This window comes from Armigeres subalbatus, chromosome 3 (genome assembly GCF_024139115.2).
Source record: "Armigeres subalbatus isolate Guangzhou_Male chromosome 3, GZ_Asu_2, whole genome shotgun sequence".
Taxonomy (NCBI): Eukaryota; Metazoa; Arthropoda; class Insecta; order Diptera; family Culicidae; genus Armigeres; species Armigeres subalbatus.
This window is the reverse complement of record NC_085141.1, coordinates 247,022,694-247,045,032: the sequence shown is the minus strand read 5'-3', so window position 1 is coordinate 247,045,032 and position 22,339 is coordinate 247,022,694. Positions and strand designations below refer to the sequence as shown.

Sequence of the window (22,339 nt, the reverse complement as noted above, 5' to 3'; positions counted from 1 at the left end):
GTTGCGGCCATCAGCAAGCCACCGGGGTGATTTATTCGCATCGAGCCGGTGGATGGCATTCCTCATGCCGAGGCCCCAACAGGTCATCAATTCATCACCAATATTGCATGAAATACTTACCTTTTTCTATTCATACCTTTCTCCGCATTTGGAGCATCATAAAATGTACCTAGAAAGAAGAAAACATTATGATTACTTATGAATTATTACAGAAATTACTCTATACTACTTACCATCGTACATTCGAGATACTCACATTGTTTATAAACATTGAATAATAGTTCTTGACGTTTCTAGAACATTCAAGCAAGGTTACACTTTATGCATAGGCGAGCAGCTTGTATACAATAGAGCTTGTACACAATAGACTTAGCTAATAATAATTGAATACAATTCTAGAAGGGTTCTTAGAAGTAGAATAGGGAAGAGTGGAATATAAATAGGACACGTTTGTGTACATAGTTTTAGTCTTGAAATACACGTGAACTGGAAAGTATCTCCCTCGTTTTAATTTTACCCCGGTACTTCGTCATCGCTCGAACATGGCATGCTACAAAAATCTCACAAAAATATTTGCCCCGTGACAGGGCATGAAAGTGTGCAATATCTGCTTATTTTTGTATTTATTATCACTTTGAATTCGGTGAATTAAAGGAATATGATTAATTTATCGACTAGTCTACGACTAATTTAGAAATATTAATTTTAATATAAAGCACATCATCCTTTCATGACTGCCTTTCATGCGAAATTGATCAAAGAACCCACGATTCTTTCATTTGGTCGACTGAAATAGAAAAAAGGCGCTTTGCTTTCTGTCTTATGACGATCACGACCTTTTCCAGTACTGGTAGGTACTACTAGGTCAAATTGTTTGAAATAATAGCAGTGCTTATTTTAGATATATTGGCCAATTTAAATGTCATATTCCACTAGGGGCCGTCCAGAAACCACGTGGTCATATATGGGGGGAGGGGGGGGGGTTTGGAAAATGACCACGATAAGCCACATGGGGGGAGGGGGGTGTTGCTCTCGAACCACGTGGTTTTTTTTTACACGAAAAACTTTTGGTGAATAACAATAGCGGTGTAAAAAATACAAATCATTAAAATTTAATGATTTAATCATTAAACGCAAAGCGCATCTTAGGGCCGATGCCCACGTAGCGTCTTTTCATCTCAGCGTTAAAAAGACGTAGGTGTGCATCGAGAAAAACCGGTAACGCAGCGTCGGTCGCAACGCCGATGCATATCTGCGTTATTTGACCAACTTAGCCTTAGATCCTATTTCCATAAAAAAATAAACGAAAAAACAGGTTGCGATTCAGTCTCAATTTCCACCAAAAAAAATTTGGGAAAGAAAAATTAAAAAATATATTTTTTAAATTCCGCCGGAGATGGTTTTTGGCATCACGCCGCCGACACTTTTGCATCAGCGGACTGCAGCTACAATTTTAAAAACTGTTCATGTTTTTACAATAATTCAAGAAAAATCTTCAAAAGAATTTCTCGTGGATATTCAGGAAAAATCCAGTAAAGAAATTTTTTGTAAAAACTTTGACCTTACTTCATACAATCCTGATAAAGTGCTAGCATTTAGAATGTTTTTTGAACAATTCTCTCTGGAAAATTTTGCCTGGAAATTTTGCTATAGATTGATTATAAAAAAAAAAACAAAACATCTCCAGTGTAAATTCCGAAAAAAAAATCATGTGAATTTTCAGACAGATTCAAAACAGTCTCGTGGGAAATACACATAATTTTCGGTGAAAAAAAATGTTCTTATTTTCATATATTTATATATTTTTTTACATTCCAATGAATTTATTCGACAAGTTCTTCAAAATCTTCACCAGAAATTCTTTTTCATTTCCAAAATAAGTTTTTCGAACATTCTAGGGAGTGCACTTCAAAATGTTCAGTCTCCAGTTAGCCTTACGAGCAAAGGCGTAGGATTACCAATCCGGAGATGACGAGTTCGATTCTCGTTCCTGTCTAGGATGTTTTCAGGTGGGAAACATTGTCGACACCCTAGGTATAATGTATCCATCGTACTTGCTACACAAGATATATAATCGTGCAATGGCTGGCATTTAAAACTTTCAATTTATAACTGAGGAAATGCTGATAGAATAAACTAAGTTGAAAAGCAGACTAACTTCCAGTTGGAACATGAAGCCATAGAAGAAGAAGAAGTCTTCTAAATTTTTCAAGAAAAAATCTTCTGAATTTTCATGAGAAATTAAATAGCCAATGTCACATGAAGCACTTTGATATTACCGTTGATTTTTTGTTTTTGGATTTTTTTTTTCAAATTTGGAATTTTGAAATGAAAATTTTTATGCTCTTTGTGAATTCTATCAATTTTTTTTAAATTTTCCAAGTATTTTTTTATTCGAGGTAGGTAATCACTACTTGGGCCTATGGACCCGGTTCCCGGCTCACTGCACAGAAAACTAACGATTTATACTGTTTGGAAGCCGTAGGTTCATGATTGATAATTTTTCAAAAGCCTCCCATTTATTTTTCAGAATACTCAATATTTTCCAACCACTTATTTTACTCCTAATTGATCCAATTGTAGAAAATAAAAATGTAGATTTCAAAATTTCGTTTTCCTATTATTTTCCTATTATTTAATTTAATTTTATTTTCCTATTATTTTCCTATTATTTAGAATTTCAACGGAAGAGTCTATGGATTATCTTCAAAAAATACTTTGGATTTTCAAAGAATAAATCTCTAGAATTCTCAAGGTTCATGTTTTTTTGAATTTGCACCATAAATTCTTCCAAAATTTCATCGGGAATTCATTCTTCTTCGGAAATTCATTTTGATTTCTTTGTAGGTTCAGCTAAACATTGCTTTTAATCTTTACCATGCAAAGAAGCACAAGAAATGATTTAGAAATTTTAAGGAATTTTCACATCAGAAAATCTTTAAAATTTTGATTTTATTTTCTGTAGGGCCTTAGAAGCACTGGGTTCACGGACTTGAATGATTAAGTAGTTCAAACATTACGACTTCCAGGACGTTTTTTAAAACCTAAAAGTTTTGTATAACCTAAGTCGAGTCAAGTACGAAACACTGAAGACGACCTTACTGTTGAGGTCGAAATACGTATCTGTCAAGGTACAATCAAGTGGTGGAATTAAATGGGAAGGTACAAACTCGTCTTATGACAAGTAAAGACATTCCATTAAAAAGCTCAAAATATTTTTTTTAACTAAAAAGTCTGTAGTAGCTTGTATAAATAATAAATGTCATATCAACCCAATGGACCTAATGGGATATTATATCATACATCATTCATAATTTGGTTAATTGGACAAATCGAATGATCCGAACTCCAAAATGATAATTGATCTATAATACATTCATTCCTCTATGAGTCGCTTATGAAAGGACCATTGACTGAAGCATATTCGAGATGTGGAATAGAAGTTCCTTATTCGAAAGACATCATAGTGACAGAGAAAATATTTTTAGTATGGCATCATTGGATTCCACGAGTCAATATCAAAATAAAATTTCAATGGAGAATTAGAAATTTTGAGAGATGAGTCAGCTCTAGATTGAAAATCTATTTATTAGAGAAAAAATATAAATTTTCCATAATAGAATAGGAAATTGCCAATGAAGAAATTAGGGTATGAGTATTAAATAAACATAGAATTACTACAAATAATGCAAAATTTCCATAAACAGTTGAAAATTTCCCACAAAACAATAATAAATTAGCACTTGTAAAAGTAAAAAATGCAATTATGTATTTAAAAAAATCACCAATAAAGAAATTAAAAAAAAAAAGGGATATTTTTGAAAATTTCTAAACCATTACAAATTTTTCTCGAAATTTTTATAACATATTCGCGAGTCCGCATTTTTTTGTATCCTCCTGATGCATCGAAGGTATGCGAGTTCTAGATATCCTAATACCTGATACACATTACAACATGATAACATCATCAACATTTTCGAATTAATGAAAATTTATAATTTCCATGCTGGGTTTAGTTTGATTTTGAATCAGTTGAAATTGTCCATCTTCAAAATTGATCGGATTAACCATATGTTTTAGTTACATAGGGTTTTTCTTAAATTTTTGTACTTGAAAAAAAACCACGTGGTCAAAGGGGGGGGGTCTGCCGAATGACCACGATAGACCACATGGGGGGAGGGGGGGTTGAAAATCATCAAAAATATGACCACGTGGTTTCTGGATGGCCCCCTATTCATATCATTTATATAATCTTTTAGGTATCCTTTATCACCTACAATCAAGTTAATGATTATTCATTCAATTGTTTCCCAGATACACTTACACAGAAAACTTACATTTCGGAACTATGACATATTGCTTTTTAAAATTCTAACAATTCTTTTGCGGATCTTGGTTATTTCGAAACACGGAATATTAGAGTTCTCAATGGAACGATGTGTAAATTCTTCTCGGAACTCGAAAACTTGTACCTCATAACTCTAAAAATTTACATCTCGATCCAGATATTTTGCTTCTTGAAACTCGGACAACTCTTAACTCGGAGACCTTCTGTTCGGAACGCTATAAAAATTCTTCTCGAACCTCGGATAATTTATTTCAAGGCACCAGCAGCCCAATTCCGGTCAAAAAAGAAAAGAAATTCCCGAAAAGATTTTCAAAATTTTCTTATTTTGTAATTCCGACGAAAGTGTGGAAGAAATTTTTTGACAGACGAAAAAAAATATGCATGGTGCTTATTCCACTCGTATCACTCCTTGCTATCCCTGTTACCCTTCCACTTGTCACATGACCCAAATGCAATCGACCGTGACTTGGAATGTTTCAAGCATCCTAAATCCAACCTTTCATTTATTTTTTATATTAAAGTGTTGTTACATGTGCTACTTGGGATCCGCATAGCATGAGACGTGGATTATGATTGCCTTTGGTCGCGTCGTTCCTCATCTGGTAAACAGTCCAGATGGTTAGCGCGTCAGTCTAGATGTGCTAAGTGTCCGGGTCCGGGTTCGATTCCCGTCTTTGACCGATTTTTTGTATGGTTGCTGAGGTTGTCGAAGTATACAGCATTTCACCTCTCGACGGGGGAGTGTAAAATTAGATTCAATGTAGACACTAACACATAACCAGTTCTTATTTTCTCGTGACCGGAGACCTAATGCAAGGGCCTGCTGTTTACACCCAGTTATTTTTTTACACAGATGGGTTTTAGTCGATTAGGATTTTCAGCGTTAATGAAATTATTAGTTAACCTTATGAAAAAATTCACAAAAAAATCAAAGAAAATTCAGGTGGTATTTGAAAAGCTGTGAAAAATCAGGTTAACCGGGAAATTAAAGAATACCAACGGTGTAAAAAAAATATTGGATGTACTTAATACAATCTGTGCTTATGTCGCAAATTATGGCAAACTATAAGCGAAACTAATGCAAGATTGCAATAAAATGTTGCAATCTCTGGTTGGGTGAGTAGCTCTAGATATAAAACAAGCTTTTGTAATGATTTTTTTTTTCTCAAAGAGACCCGATCGGGCCAATTTTCAATAGCGAAAAACTAGGCAAAAAAGTTTTATCAAAACATTAAAAATGAAACTTTTGATTCCATTACTCTTTAGCACAGATCTGTACTGCCGTCATACGCATATTTGTCCCATGTTTGCTGGGATTCCCTATATACATGGGACAATTATGCGTATAACGGCAGTATACGTAATATATGATTTCAAAATATACACTCCACCTGATCTCCAGTAGCCTTGTGAGCAAAGGCGTAGGATTGCCAATCCGGAAATGCCGAGTTCGATTCTCGTTCCGGTCTAGAATGTTTTCGGGGTGGAAATTCCGTCAAAACACTTTCGGGATAACCTCCAAAAATTCCCCTCTGAAAATTATTTAAGGAATTCTCCCGGAAGTTCCTGTCGGAATTCTCAAAATGTCTGCTGGTACTTCCCCCAAATTTTTACAAAAAAAAATCATCCAAAAGCTCTTCAGGATTTTCCGAGATTTTTTCCCAAGAATTCGTAGAAATATCTTAAAACCCCGGAAATTCTTGTAGAAATTTTCCCACTTTTTAGCATAGCATAGTCACGGTGTACTTCGTAGATTGGACACTAGTGATACTCATGTTTTTTTGTAGAAATTTTCCCACTTTCTCTTCCAGAAACTTCTAGATGAGGTTTCCCAAAAATTCCGTCAAGGATTTCCCTGGAAATTACTGCAAAAGATCCTGCAGAAATCCCCCTAAAAGTTCCCCCGATTTCTTTTTCCAAGAATTCCTCGTTTCGGAATTCCCACAAAAATTTCTCAAACTATTCTGCGGAGCTCATCAAGATTGTTATTACTTTGTTGATAAATCACTGAAAGCATTTAGTGGATCGTCAATGGGAAGTTTTTATGGGTACTGAGAAATATTTCTCATTCAACCTCAAATTGACAAAACAAACAAGAAGAAATGTGTTAATCAAGCATAAGATATTTACTAATCCGTGAACTTATAAATGGTGATAAATGCATAATGCACAGTCGACTTGCAAAGGGGAATGAATGGAAATTTTCCACTTTCAATTGCATCTTTCGGGTATATTTTATTTGGAATGTTATGTAGAAAGCGTTTACATTAGGGTCTCCTTTAAAACATTCGATATTGTTGAAAAGCCTTGATTAGGGTTACTGCTCCTGACCTTCAGCTCATAGCTCGCACGTTTATCCCATAAAACACTAAGCATTGGAAAGGAAAATGATTTGTTTCTTATTTTTGTGTTTTTTTAGCAGTGAACAGTATGATAGCAAAGAAAAAGTGGCCAGATTGATGATGTATTTCTTTCTTTTGTGATGTTCCTTCCTATAATGTCACCCAAATTAATCTTGATTTAAAATAACTGCAACCTACGTAATCTCTCTAATTTATTTAATCTATCTAATCCACCTGTTACCTGCAAAAGCTTGTTTAACGCCTGTTATCCAATCACATGCCCGAGTTCTCCGTTAAATTTCAATTACCGCTTCGGTTACTTTTGATGGAGTCAATGGATAAATGTAGGAATAATTATTTTCGCAAACATATGCGGAATAATGTTTTGTTTTTATTTTGCTTTCACGTTTCATTGCTGCCTAACAGCAGCGCAGCGGTATTACGAGAAACATATGTGGAACGGTACATGCAACTGATGCATCCAAAATTAGGCTAAGAGCTGAATGATTACCTTGGCTGCATAAACGTAAACCGAAAACGCAGGTTATGAGTTTTCCATTTATATCGATCCATCACCGAATGGGTTCTTCTGCAGTGTTATCCCTTGATTCGTTCCAGTAAACCCTCATATGAGGGCTATAAAGAAAAGCATTCTCAACCTACATGCCTTCTAAAATATGTTGTGACCCAATTGCAGGATAAATCAATGAGGGTGCGAAAGCGAAGAAAAAGTGTATCCATACAGACTATCTACTCGAGTGTGGTGAAATGTGCAGCATGTTGCTAAAAATGAAGAAATCCGTGTAAATATGTGAAGATCCAGAACCAAACAGCGCTCTAGAGTAGTGGCAGACACTGCCACAGAACAGAGAAAGTCTGTCCGCGCAATCGGCTGCGCTGCAGTCGGCAACTTCAACGTCAGCGAGTTTGGATAGGCGACGAACCTGTACGATTAGGCCACGCGCAGGTGCCGCAGGTCAGGTGGAAAGAGGAACATGAGCTTGCGGAACTCGATTCGGCTGAGTATTGTAATTTCCCTGATACTGCTCGCCACCCGAAAATGCCACTCTGCAAATACGGATGATTTATCGGCCCTGTCGGAAAGAGAAGTTGGTAAGTAGCTTTAAAAGCGAAGACTAAATAATTGAATAATAAATGTGTTTTTAAGGATTGTGGTTTTGGGCATATGCTATTGAAGTGCATACATGCTAAGAGCACAAATGCTCTGTCATGTTACTATTTTTAGTCAGCATTTTTTATAAATATTTTTTGCAGAGCTTAAAATATTCATCTTCATGAAGCAACTTCGGTCCGAATTTTGACAAACATCGCATGAATATTCAAAACATAGAATGACATAGTCAGACGACTATTCCACGAACTCATTCATTCGACTGTCACTGAATGTGTTTACTATGTGCAGAAAAAAACATAATTAGCATTGTTTATGTTGATGTTTACCACTGAAAGTGCCTCGCGGATGAAAATCGGATTCAGTCCTGTGTGATAAACCACTTTACTCATTTGAAACGTGTTCAGATTTCAGATAATTTATCAATTTATAAAATGTGCATAAATATTCAATGACTAATATTCAAGTGAATATTGACTGTCCAGAGCCGACTATGAATGTGTCGGAAGTGAACTGACAAATGAAGAAAAATGGTCTTCACTAAAAATTTTCGATTATTTTACACTCTGATTTTTTGAACAATTGATAAATGATAAGTAAATAATCGATTTCAAGGGCACACCACTCAATACAAAAGCAATGACAGTCGAGGTGGTACCTACATTTAGTTTTGGATTCCGTAAGGATTGTCCTTAAGAACTGCTCATACTAATGAATTTTTTTTTTTAACTCAGTTTCAGTAGCAAAGGTGTCAACTAATGTCTAACTAGTTTCGTTGTTTTTTTTCAAACCCATCAACATCGAATCCGCTTCAAAGATCTTCGAGTAGTGATTCGAGATTAGTAAAGTGTATTGAACAATGGCTTCTCAACATTCTCAACATGATAAGGTGAAACTGTTCACAACCCAAATAATTTTCACCTCGCATATTCAGAGGCACCAATCTCAACAATGAGCCAACGAACAACTGTCATCTTTTTATTTTAGCTTTGCTGCGTCGCAGCAAGTGTGACAGCTGCTCGTTGCTTCAGTATTCTTCCTAGTGCATTAAAAAAGTGACACATTGTGCAAAAATGACCCCAACTTCAATTCGCTCCCAAACGTTTATTTTCGAACCAATTTTGAATCTTTTTAACCAAATTGAAGGTATGGATTTCTCGGATGTCGTTACGGACTTATTTTTGCAGTTTGGACATTCCAGTCTTCTTTTTATTTTAAACTTTATATGTTTTTTGGCCATTCTACACCCAACCGACGCTTGTTAGATTTTTTAACAATTACAAATATACAAAAAATGTAAGCTCTCAAACAAATATTGTTAGAAAAGCTTACAAAATTGTTAGATTCTTATACAATACTTGTATAAGAATCTAACAATTTCGCATATGCCCAGTTCTTATACAGGTTTTGGTAGATTATTATACAGAATTGTTAGAAAATCTAACATCCGCCGGTTGGGTGAGTTCCTAGGAATCAATTGCAAAGGAACATAGAGACTTAGTCCAATTTAGCGTGATTTGGAATTATGAAAATACTCACAATTTTTTGTAATCCTAATAAAAATTACCCATTGTGTATTTGCATGGATCATAACATTTTCTGGATTTTCGACAATCTGGTGTCCCTCCGGAAGATATGGAATATCCATGCCCAATTCATAAAACTCATCAAAGAAGAGCGTGTTTTTTCAAAGCTTTTGATTATCGCACTTTGAGTAACAAACGGTTTTTAATGGCCTATTGAAAAAAAAAGAGCAGGCTGTGCGCGTGAATAGCTGCTGTTTTCATTCCTGTCACGTTTTTTTTCTGTCCCGTTTTTTCACTCGGCTGATGTGGTGAAAATGTGGTGATCCTAGTTCCAGTTCGGAAGATCGCGTGTGTCACACTATTCTGAACCACCTTTGAGTTCGGACGCGCTTTTTTAGCGCTCGTGTATATAATTTTATTATTTTGACTTTTTTTATAAATATTATTAACTGACCGCGCGCGACCTCCGCGTTCGTTTTTTTTTCTCGTAAGTAAGTACCCGCGTGTGACAATGAAGTGTGGAATGGTGAACTGTGCACAAAACGATAATCGTTTTCTTTGGCGATGTCACGGCAGTTGCAGACGTACATTTCACGCAGCATGCGTAGGAGTACAGCGCAATCACGAGGAAGTATTGCGGACTTTCATGCTCCCACTATGTCAAGACTGTCAGGAAAAGTTCACCTTTGAACAAAACCTGCAACATTTAGCAGAATCCTTCTTTAATATCAAAGAAGACATTGAGCGCACTTTGTCTGCAAACCATAAACTGCTTTCTAACTACGAAAGCTTAGCTGCTACTCATGACGAAACGCTTGAACGCGTAGAAAAGATGTTTGGTACTATTAAGCAAAACATTTCTAACGTCGCCAACAGCAGCAAAAATAGTGCTACGGAAATAAAAAATAAATTATCAGCCCTACTTGACACACCTTCAGCATTCACCTGTACGACTGTGGAAAAGACCGCCAATTCGGCAGCAGCTGCAACAACAACAGCAACAACAACAACAACGGAAGCAGAACACTCAACAGACTTGCTGCCGGACCTCATGAATGCAGTCAAAAGCGACTTGGTAACTTTAACCAAGTCAGCTGTGACTGCGGCAATAACTGAAATTACATCAGCAGTAGCAAAACGAAGCACAACTGGAGACTTCCCTCACTTAATTTCTTTGAGTGAGCAGCTTTTAGAGGAGGTCAGGTCAGTTTCTGCTGCTATTTCCAATATTAACTGCAGTACTGACAAAATCTCAACGCTCGCAAACAAGACTTTGGCGGATGAACTAGCAGAGGAATCCCAAGACAAAAACTCCACTGAAAATAATTTAGTTGCTGGGGCTCACAATCCACAATCTCCACTCAACATCAAAGTAAAACAGCACCAACCAAACCCATCTCCTGCCCGGCAGAAAATTTCGCGTGATGCCATTGCAGAGCTTTTCGCTGAGCGACGCGCAACAATGGCGCAAGTAAAGGGAAGTTGTGTTAGACACCTTAATAAAGCTGGTTGGAAATGCTTTCTGCCAGGAAAAAAATGCAGCTGGAGCCCAGACTGGAAAAAACTGGAAGAATACCGGAAGCATGAAATCTCCAGAAACACCCTCACCAATAATCCACTGAATGAAAAGGCGACTACCAGTAAAAGACATCATAAACAAAAAGCTCCACCAATAAGAAGCAAAAACAACGTTACAACTTCCTACACCAGCAAAAACAACAACAATAACAACAAATCTACAGACAAACAGCTGCTCGTAATGGCAAAGCATCAATTTTCCGGACCCCCAGCATCTACAGACCACCCAATTGCAGCTCTCTCTGCTCCTGCTGCAAAATCGTTCATCAATTTCAAAAAAGGTGAAACGATAAACCCGGCCAAAAAAACAAAACCCACACCTCCACCAATCCTCAACCAACAGAGTGAACCAAATATCGGAAATCTGCAAAGCCTTCAGAAACAGCACCAGCAACAACAACAACAGCATCTACGACAACAACAAGAACAAAATCATCAACAACACCAAATATATCAGCAACAACAACAACAACAGGAAACACAACTACCGAATCCTGACAGCCAATTTGAGTTAGATCCGATGAGACCACCCATCGTCCGTCTGACTCAGCAATCCACCGAAGGAGACGGCCGTTTCCTTAAAGCCAGACTACGTGACCCGAGGATTATGAAGGTTGTCTGGTTGTTTTTGGCATACATGAAGGACCAGTCTGCTAATGTATACGTCGAAGGAATAACTCCAACGAACATCAAGATGCTCCTTGCATCTGAAGGACTGCCGACGGCACCAGAACATCCACATCAAATATTCATTCAAGTACATCAGGAATACGGAATTGGGCCAGCAGAAGCTGCAGCTGATCTACAGTCATACCGACAATACCTGTCCAGCGAGCGGACACATCGCCTGCAGCAACTACGGGAGAGCACAACGAGGTACCACTCTCCTTCCCCCGGAAATTTTCGCAAATAAGGACGCCTTCTTCGGCTGAAGAAAATAGCACTATCTTATCGACCAACGGGGTAAATATTTTAACAACCAACGTGCTTCCAACAAGTTCTTCATCAAAACAGAATGCCACTGAAGTTTTGATTTACTGTCAAAATTTCAATCGCATGAAAAGCCCAGCTAAAATGAAGGAAATTCATATTAACATCTTAAGCTCGTCCTTCTCGGTTATTTTGGCAACTGAAACCAGCTGGGATGAAAGCGTGAATAGTGAAGAACTTTTGGAAGCAGCTTTAACGTATTCAGGGACGATCGCGATTTCTTAGAATCCAAAAAAAGTCTGGCGGTGGAGTTCTAATCGCAATCTCTAGCAATTTTGATTCAGAAATAATAACTACAAAAATATAAGAACTTTGAGCATGTTTGGGTGAAATCTAACATTGCAGGAGAAACCCATGTTTTCTCCTCTGTGTATTTCCCACCGGAACATGCGCAAACAACTTTATCTTATGAAAGTTTATTAAAAACTGCAGAAGAAATTTTATATATACTTCCACCTGAAGTCAAAGTACATATTTACGGAGACTTTAACCAACGCACCGTTGACTTTATTCCGGATTCAGAGAACGAACAAATTCTACTTCCAGTCGCTGGGGAAAATGAAACACTTATGTTTATATTTGACAGAACTGCTAGCCTAGGACTTAACCAAATCAATCACATTAAAAATCAACAGAACTGTTACCTTGATCTCCTACTAACCAATATTCAAGAAGATTTCTGTGTGACTAAATCATTGAATCCCTTATGGAAAAACGAAACATTCCACACGGCAATCGAATACTCTGTGTTCGTTCATGAATATAAAAAACCCAGCGACTGTGACTTTGAAGAAGTCCTTGAATACAACAAAGCAAACTATGACAACATAAGACATAAGCTAAGTAGATTTAACTGGAAGCAAATTTTAGAGAATGAAGGTAATATTGAATCTTCCGTTGATGTCTTTTATAACATTATTTTTGATATTATTATTGACGAGGTCCCAAAAAGAAGAAAACGACGGAGCGGAAATTCAAAATATCCAATTTGGTACAATAGGCAAATAAAAATTTAAAGAATCGCAAACAAAAATTACATAAAACTTACAAGCTAGACAAGACGAATGAAAATTTGGAAAAATATTTGAACATCTGCGATCAATTAAAATTAGCAATTGATGTAGCATTTGAAGAACACAACACGAAAACAGAAAACGAAATAAAGTCATGTCCAAAGAACTTCTTCAATTACGTAAAATCTAAATTAAAATCAGACAATTTTCCGTCAACCATGTATTTAGACGAACGCGTCGGTAATTGCTCGGAAGATATCTGTAATCTTTTTGGAGATTTCTTCCAAGAAATATACACCACCTTTTCGGAACAAGATCGCGACCTAGATTTTTTGCGCCTATCCCAGAATTCGCTAGGGATATTGGTGTTAATCAGATCATGGTGAACGATATTCTAAACGCTTTAAAAAACTTAGATGCATCTAAAGGCCCTGGTCCTGATGGTATTCCACCGATATTTATGAAGAGTCTGGCTAAAAAGCTGACTGCACCTTTGTTTTGGCTCTTCAGATTGTCATTGAATCCGGAAATTTTCCCAGGGTATGGAAAAGCTCCTATCTTGTGCCTATCTTCAAATCAGGCAAAAATCTGACATTCGTAATTACCGTGGAATAGCCATTATCTCTTACATTCCCAAACTTTTTGAATCCATTATCAATGAAAATTATTTTCACAACTTAAAAACAGAATTACGAATAAGCAGCATGGATTTTTCAAAGGTCGCTCTACCGCTACAAATTTAATAGAATTCATTGACTATTCTCTTAATGCAATGGATAATGGTAACTACGTGGAAGCTCTATACACTGACTTTAGCAAGGCGTTTGATCGTATTGACATTCCAATGTTACTCTTCAAATTGCAAAACATTGGAATTGAGCCAGGACTCCTTAGATGGCTTGAATCTTATCTCACAGACCGGCAACAAATAATAAAATTTAACGGAAAGAAATCCAATCCCATTCAAGTCACTTCAGGAGTTCCACAAGGCTCTCATCTTGGCCCTCTTTTATTTATATTATATGTAAATGACATTACCTTCATTCTCAAAAATATAAAGATTTTAATTTATGCCGATGACATAAAGCTATTTATGGAAATAAAAAATGAAGACGACATAATCATATTCCAGAATGAAATACACATGTTCTATACATGGTGCAGAAAAAGCCTATTACAACTGAATGTTAAGAAATGCAACATAATATCATTCAGCAGAAAAAGAATTACACCAAATACACAAATTGTATTAGGGAACAATACTGTAGAAAGACACGAAAGAGTTAGGGATTTAGGAGTGATTTTAGATTCGAAACTAACTCTTGTTGATCACTATAACACAATCATCCACAAAGCTAATAATATGCTAGGCTTTATCAAGCGTTTTTGCTTCAACTTTCAGGATCCCTACACAATCAAAACACTATATATTTCATATGTACGATCTATACTGGAATATTGTAGCATTGTATGGTCGCCTTATACAACCACACATGAAGAAAGAATAGAGTCAGTACAAAACAATTTCTATTATACGCTCTTCGTAAATTAGGTTGGACGTCATTTCCTCTTCCATCTTATGAAGCACGTTGCATGCTTATAAATATACAAACTTTGAAAGAGCGTCGAGAATGTGCAACGGTTTCATTTGTTAACGATATAGTTTCTCAACGTGTTGATTCAACTGAAATTTTATCGAAATTTAACTTTTACATACCTTCTCGGCTACTTCGACATAGAACATTATTTTTAACCAACCACTGCCGAACAAATTACGCCAAATTTGGGCCTCTCAACCGAATGATGGCCGTTTACAATCAACACTGCGAAACTATTGACTTAACAATGTCTCGGCATAACATTAGACAGTATTTCCAAAGAACAAACATTACAAATTCAGCAATATAAATTCAAAATCAAAATTATACATCACTTTACTAAAAAAACCTATTATTTAATTATACTATAGCATTACAAAAACAAACATGTATATGTATATGTACTAGTCTACGTTGGTTGACGAAATAAAATAAACTAAAATAAACTGTTAGTGTCCAGAAATTTTAACAAGGACCAAGGTGTTTTCAAGACAATGGAGCGGGTACTGAAGAAAGATTTATCATCAAAGGCATAACCCATATTTTGTGAGTCCGTTTCATGCTATGTTTTCTAATTGTATAATATCATGTATAATGGCAGGACCTGAATTATTGCGGTGCTATCTCGGGTAGAAACCGTGATATTGACTTGTTTGAGGTAGAAGTGGGGGTGACTGGCGGGAATAGCAGGAGGCTGCACCGGGGTGTCATGGAAGTGTCGGGGTTTGCCATTAGGAGGAACAAACTAATAGCTCAAGAGATTGATAAGTTCTTGTTAATGGCAAGACCTGATATTTTTGTGATATTTCGGTTCAATTTTTTGTTGTTTTCGCTTGTTATTTTTATTCTTGTTTCGGACGGGTTAGTGTCGTGTTTTGTTATCAATATCACGTTTTACTGTCAATGAGCCATTATCGTCTACCCGGGATGGCTTGACTTAGCGCCTGCTTGAGGCAAGCGTATTTTGATATATTGGATATTGCCTTATTCATGTCTTCTTATGCTTCTTTATGTTACTTCTGATTAAGTAGAGAAAATAGACACTTTGGCAGGTTTTTGTTAATTTATTTGGATTATTCAGTTAATATTTTAACCATATATACAATTGAAAAACAGCAACAGTTCGCTAACTGGGCGCTTTTTGACTGGGCTGCTTTTTATTTGGGCGTTCCCCGGAAGATGGATTACTTTTAAAATGTGATAATAAGTTAGAAGAATGTGTGTTGCCAGCCGATGAAGAACATAACATGAAGCTATTTGTTAAACAAAACTAACAAGACCAACGGATCGAACGCAAGGATGTATTTTTATTGTTTTTATTGTATACTATACCTATATTTTTGTGTTTTATATCTGTACAGCACAATACAGTATTGGCATAATGGATCTATACCTCACTGAAAGCTAGAGTTTTTTGCTCATTCATCAAAGATTGGAAAAGGTTTAGTAGACATATGTACTTTTTATGGATTACGTACGCTTAACTAACGTCTCGAACCTACTGTTCAATATAGCGCTCAAGGGAGCGATTAGGAGAGCTGGTGTGCAAAGAAGCGGTACCATTATCACAAAATCGCATATGCTCCTGGGATTTGCGGACGATATCGATATTATCGGAATTGATCGCCGTGCCGTGGAAGAGGCTTTTGCGCCTTTTAAGAGGGAGACAGCGAGGATTGGACTCACGATCAATACCAGCAAAACGAAGTACATGGTCGCTGGCAATCAACGAGGGTTCATTAGTGGTGGTGGTAGCGAAATAGTGCTGGATGGTGAAAAATTTGAAGTGGTAGAAGAATTTGTGTATCTTGGAACATTAGTGACGTGTGATAATGATGTTACCCGCGAGGTGAAAAGGCGTATTGCAGCTGCAAATAGGGCTTATTACTGACTTCGTAACCAGCTTAAATCCCGTAGTCTGCAAACGAAAACAAAACTCGCGCTGTATACTACTCTGATTCTTCCGGTGGCTTTATACGGCCATGAGACATGGACGTTAAAGGAGGCTGATCGTAGAGCTCTCGGAGTGTTTGAGCGTAAGGTGCTGCGGACAATACTCGGCGGTAAACAGGAGAACGGTATCTGGCGGCGTCGCATGAATCACGAATTGTACCAGGTGTATAAAGGGCTGGATATTATTAAGCTTATACAACACGGCACACTACGGTGGGCTGGTGACGTTGTTCGTATGCCGGAAGAACGTCAAGCGAAGATAATATTTAGTAGAGAACCCGGAAGACGCCGCAGGCTTCGTGGAAGGCCGTGTACACGATGGCTTTTTGCAGTTGAAGAGGACCTGAGGGCGACTGAAAGCGATTGACCCAGGATCGAGTCCAGTGGAGAAGGATACTCCATTCGGCGTAGGTTCATCGAAGAGCTGTAGCCCATCAAGTATCAAGTAAGTAGCTAACGATTCAGACAAAATTCAATGATGCTTTATATAGCGTGTTGAAAAAGGCCAAAATCCGCGTTATGTGATTAATATATTTTCCCTGAGTTAATTGAGCTCACAAAAATGAATAAAAACTGTTTCAAACTGATTAACTGCTCATATTGTGCATTTGCAATCTGCTAACATAACACGCATGGGGCACTTGAATCGTGATAGGCTGTGCTTAGTGGAATGATAATTTTGTTCACACTCTAAAGGTCTACTACCACAGGTATCTTAGTGCCATTCAGTCAGTTAATTTTCAATAAGAGTTCGTCATAGTAGGTGACGACTTATGTTGGCATTAATATCCCGGTCAAAATAATAAAAAGCATTTTTTTTTTCATATTATCGAAGTTGCATGGATCGCATCACTTACCAAGGTGAATCCTGATCCGTGTAACTACCTACCCCGCCCACTAATAAGAATCCCTCCTGTGGCAACTGTGGAGATGCAGAGGTGATCTCGGTCTCTAGTAACAACAGATCAAGGATGTTATCGATCATTTAGGAATCTGCCTTCGATCATGTAGTAGATTTTCAATAACTTATTTCAGAGGCTAAATTTCAAAATGTGTTGTATGGTGGACTTCCAATGTGAAGGTTTATAACAACTCTGCCTAACAGTTCGTTGTTTGAATTTCACTAATAACGGAGCTATAGCGCTAGTAGCAGTAACTTAGACTAAATGATTGCATATTTTGTTATCATTTAGTATAAGTATAGCAACTAGCACCGTAACTCCTTTAGCAGTGGAATTCGAACATCGACCTGTTCAGGACAGTTGTAGAAAAACCTTCGCTCTAAAAGTCCACCATACAACACATTTTGAAATTCAGCCTCTGGAATGAGTTATTGACAAAGTACTAAATGATCGAAGGCAGATTACTAAATGATCGATAACATCCTTGCAACAGATGTAACACCAACTATTCCTTCCCTTCCCAGATGACCGTAAGGACGTGGCCGGCGCCGTTATTGATCCTTTAATTACTGAACTCTCGATCTGTGCACATTGAGGTTGGAAAGCTAATCCCAAGCCCCAACTGTTGGTTCCCTGTGCAATTTCGATTGTTCTGGTCAATCACGGAGTAGCAACTACGAATTGTGCGGTCATCAAGCTCATCAAGCTCATCAAGCTCATCATCAATCACACCATGTTATGACACTTTAAAAAAGGTCAAATAAAATTTTCGCGTCGATTTTTATGTAGAAAAAAAATTGTTCGTCCTCGTCCCTCCAAGCAGCATTTTCGGCAGCTCGGGCAGACAACACTTTCGGCCATATCTTCATTTCGGCCAAATGGCCCTTTTATGCCAAACGACCATCTAGGCCTTTTTGCTAAATGACCTATTCGATTAGACGACTCGTCCGGCCAAGCAGCATTTTCGGCAGCTCGGGCAGACAACACTTTCGGCCATATCTTCATTTCGGCCAAATGGCCCTTTTATGCCAAACGACCATCTAGGCCTTTTTGGCTAAATGACCTATTCGATTAGACGACTTTACAGCCAAATGACCTGTTCGGCAGAACAACATTATCGGCCAAATGCCAGCCATGTTTCAGATTAATGACATATTCGGTCAAACAACAAACGGCCCTTCCCCGTCAAAACATTTGATTTCAACGTGAAATTCTGTGGATTTCAACAGGAAATCCTTGGAAATTTCCGCAGGTAATTCTTTGAGATTCCCAAAGGAAATTCTTTATAATTTACCCGGGAAAATTTCTGGAATTTGCTGATGGTGGGCTTCGTGGCCATGTTGTTAGTGGCGTTAGTCGTCTAAGCGTATTTGCAAGCCATGGAGTGTGAGTTTGGTTCCCGCCCTAGTAAGGAGAAAACATTTCGTGAAGCGGAAAACGCTCCGCTGGTTCACTGTTAAGTGTTTAGTCTGTGCGACTTCTGGTCAAAGATGGTGATCCTGTCTTCTTTTTAAGGAAATTTACTCAGAATTTCAACGGTAGTATTTTAGAGATATCGAAGGATATTCTTCAGAATTTTATCGTTAAGCACTTCAGATGCACTTGATGTTGTTTCTAATACATGTCGTGGCCTTCCGAAAATTCCGGAACATCCATGAAATAAATAACACAAATTATAATGAATTTCATTGCATAGCACCATTTGACATTCTAACATCGGAATTCCAAGGATTGTGAGGGATGTCTAGTATTTTATGAAATAGCTTTTCAGGGTGATATCGGGTAACTTACTTCTTTTCTGTTCATGCTGATGTTGAGGAGTTGTGATTTTTCGGGAGATATTGTGAAGCCGTGTTTATCGGCCCATTCGGATATAGTATTAACGGCGGATTGGATTCTCTTTCTGGCGAGTGATTTGAAGTTATGGAAGGAAAGGATTATGCTGTCATCGGCATACACGCAAAAAAAAAGCATTCCCGAATTCGTAAACCAGCAAAAATACACCGTGATTTAATTCATGGATTCTGGAACACCAGAACGTTCCAGAAAACGTGATTGTATTCCCGAGTCCGTGACTGTTGTTCCCGAAAAAATACACCGTGAACTCGTTAGTTCACGAATTCATGAACGCTTTTTTTTGCGTGTAGTTTAAAATGTAAATTTGGGGAGGAATGTTTTTGAACAGGGACTTCATATAAATCAGGAAGTGTGTGGGAGCCTTGTAATATTTCGATTTCTTGTATTTTTAGCCATTTTGTAACAGGCGGAGATGCGTAACAGTCGAAATATACCAAAAATAGCATTGGTCACCATTGACGAGATGAGTTATCTAAAATGTTGGTATCGGTTTATTAGCTAATTCGACAATAATTTGTTGATTTGAAGTATGTAATACATCTTTGATCCATAATTGAACATCATTTTGTACATGTTGTGGGAAAACAGTTGATTTTTCTAATTATGAACATCCACATATAGCTCAACATTATTATGTTACCAATGAATGAATTATTGGCAGTGGCTGATTTTCTACCCGCCGCTGTCACATCCAGGCGCCATAGTATATGTGCAAAATAGCCAGCAAGAGTTAACCGCCAGAAATGTGTATGGCGAAAGACATCTAACGCGGGTTTTCTCAAAATTAGAAACTTTTCATGGAAAAATATTTGGTACCGGTTATGTAGGAAGGTGTCAGCTACTACCGCCTACCAAATATTTTTTCGACAAAGGTGATTAATTTTGAGAAATCGCACCTTTCGCCATACTGATTTCAGGAAGTTAACTCCTAGTGTGCCGCTGTAAGCACGCTAAAAACAGGCGATTCATTGAGGTAAGTTCGGCACCTGCCCTCGAATTGCAAGAAATCCTCTGTTTTACTGGACTCATTAGTCGCATAATGTAATTCAAGTATTGGTGAAACAAGGTAATAAGAGCTGGAGCATAGATGGATTATGCTATGTATAATAGATCATTGGGCGTGACAGGTCTAGTGTACTATTAAGTCATCAAGGATAATCTGCAGGTCGACAAAAGCGCTAAAAAACCGTATTTTTTAGATTTTTTGCTCAATCCGTTCTCTTGTGTTGTACTTTCGTGATCCATTTTTCACCCCAATGACATGAAGCTTGTCACCTATACTGAACTGCTCATTTTCATTTCTTGTTATTACTCACCATACGCATTTAATTTTAAATCGCTGTTATAAACAACTTTTTAAAATAATACAAATTGAAATGTAGATCAATATTTACATTGATTAGTAAATTCGTTTCTTTATATACTTGTTATTGTTTCATCCAAACTATTAAAGAAACTAAAGAAAATATGATACACCGATGGTTTAAAATATACACAATTTTGTTCGCCCATCGTTTATGAGTGACCCCTAAATATGAAATTCAAGCATAAATATCTAAAAAACTGTTATTAAACATTTTCAATTATATTGTAACTTAATTTGAAATTGTTTTGTTGTTCGATTCCATCCCGACTTGGTTTGTTTTCACCCTCACAGGGTGTCGATCTTACCAGCACTCCAGCCATTTCGGCTTGAAAATGGACTGTTCGCGTTTTCGTTAGAAATCAGATTCTATCGAGAAATATTGTCGTGAGACCTCATGGACTGATGCATAAAGGGCAAAATCATGGTTGTATGAAATTTCTAGACCGGAAAATTGCTCCATAGAATGGAGAGCTGTAAAGTAGTTTAAGGTGTCGGTTTTACCCACTTTTCTTCTATGACTATTGTGCCACTTGTATAATGCAGGTATTTTAGGTTTCTCCATCGTGTAGAGTGTGCTTTGAAATCGCCCATCAAAGAACTGGGGAGGAGATCTTGTCGATGATTCGGGAAAGAGAGAATTTATTGTTTTGTTTGAGGGTTTATTAGGGGAAGATAGTTAGTTAGTTAGTTAGATAGCACAGCACGTGCGCCCGAAACACGGGTATTTTTATGCACAAAGAAAAAGAAGCATTGAACCAAAAGACCCGAAACTCACATTAAACTGATGACCGTGTTAGGGATATACGAACCGGTTGGTTTTAATTTTTTACTGAGCTCGGAAAGAATTGAAATTTTTATTAGTTTAACGTTGATAATCAAAAGTTTCAATAAAATTGGAAAACAAGGTTGAAATTTTCGAGTCGGTTGATATATAAATCTCATAAATCCATCGAAAAATAAAGGCGCTATTAACACCATGTATCCGAGTCTTCTCGTTAGACGTAGTTTGCACATTTTTGCACAAGAAAAAGGGATAGAAGCTATGGCTGGTTTTGTTGTCAGAACTCTCAGTTAAAATTCGATAAGAAGATTCTTTGTATATCATACAATATACAACATTATGTTTACCACAATATTATGTTTACAATAATCGACAACACCATAACAGTAGGACAATTTATGTTTACATGAAAGGACATTACACATCGTCATGGAGTTACATAATACAGCCCGAGTTACATGTTGTTATTCGTAGATTACGTCACCATAATGATCCAAGTGCGTCATTTCGTTATACTAAAACCTTATGCGTATACATAGCCAATAGCATTTCACTTACGCTTCAAACATTCGCTCGCCTATACCAAATAGACACCAGGAAACACGTGCCATTCACCTATGGTCATATATGGGGAGAATAATGTAAAATGTCCCCACGGGGCATAATGGTCTAACACACAACATCACCCGTAAAATCAGTTATTCTACATTTCTGAGTGAATATTTTCACTACAACTCAATTTTACTTTTTTTCATTATCGAGTTGTACAGAAATGTTGGATTTTACATTATTTTAACCGAAATTCAGCCATTTGCTGTATTTCACTTCACCTGTAAGCTACTGGTGTATGGAAATATCTGCTCATTGGTTGACTTCAAGACCATCAGTAGCACCAACAAGATTGCTGACAACGTATTTTTCTGCAACATCCTGAGGGGGCGAATCAGCACTTT

At 37.2% G+C, this 22,339-nt stretch overlaps 1 protein-coding gene across 2 annotated transcripts in view; it reads left to right on the top strand.

Moving 5' to 3' along the window:
• LOC134223208 (uncharacterized) overlaps nucleotides 1-22,339 on the top strand; it is an 85,655-nt gene that overhangs the window by 6,268 nt on the left and 57,048 nt on the right. For both annotated transcript variants that reach the window (XM_062702347.1, XM_062702349.1), the window contains exon 2: nucleotides 7,388-7,803. In XM_062702347.1, coding sequence (XP_062558331.1) covers nucleotides 7,686-7,803 — 118 coding nt within the window. In that variant the 5' untranslated portion in view covers nucleotides 7,388-7,685. The remainder of the gene's footprint in view (nucleotides 1-7,387; nucleotides 7,804-22,339) is intronic.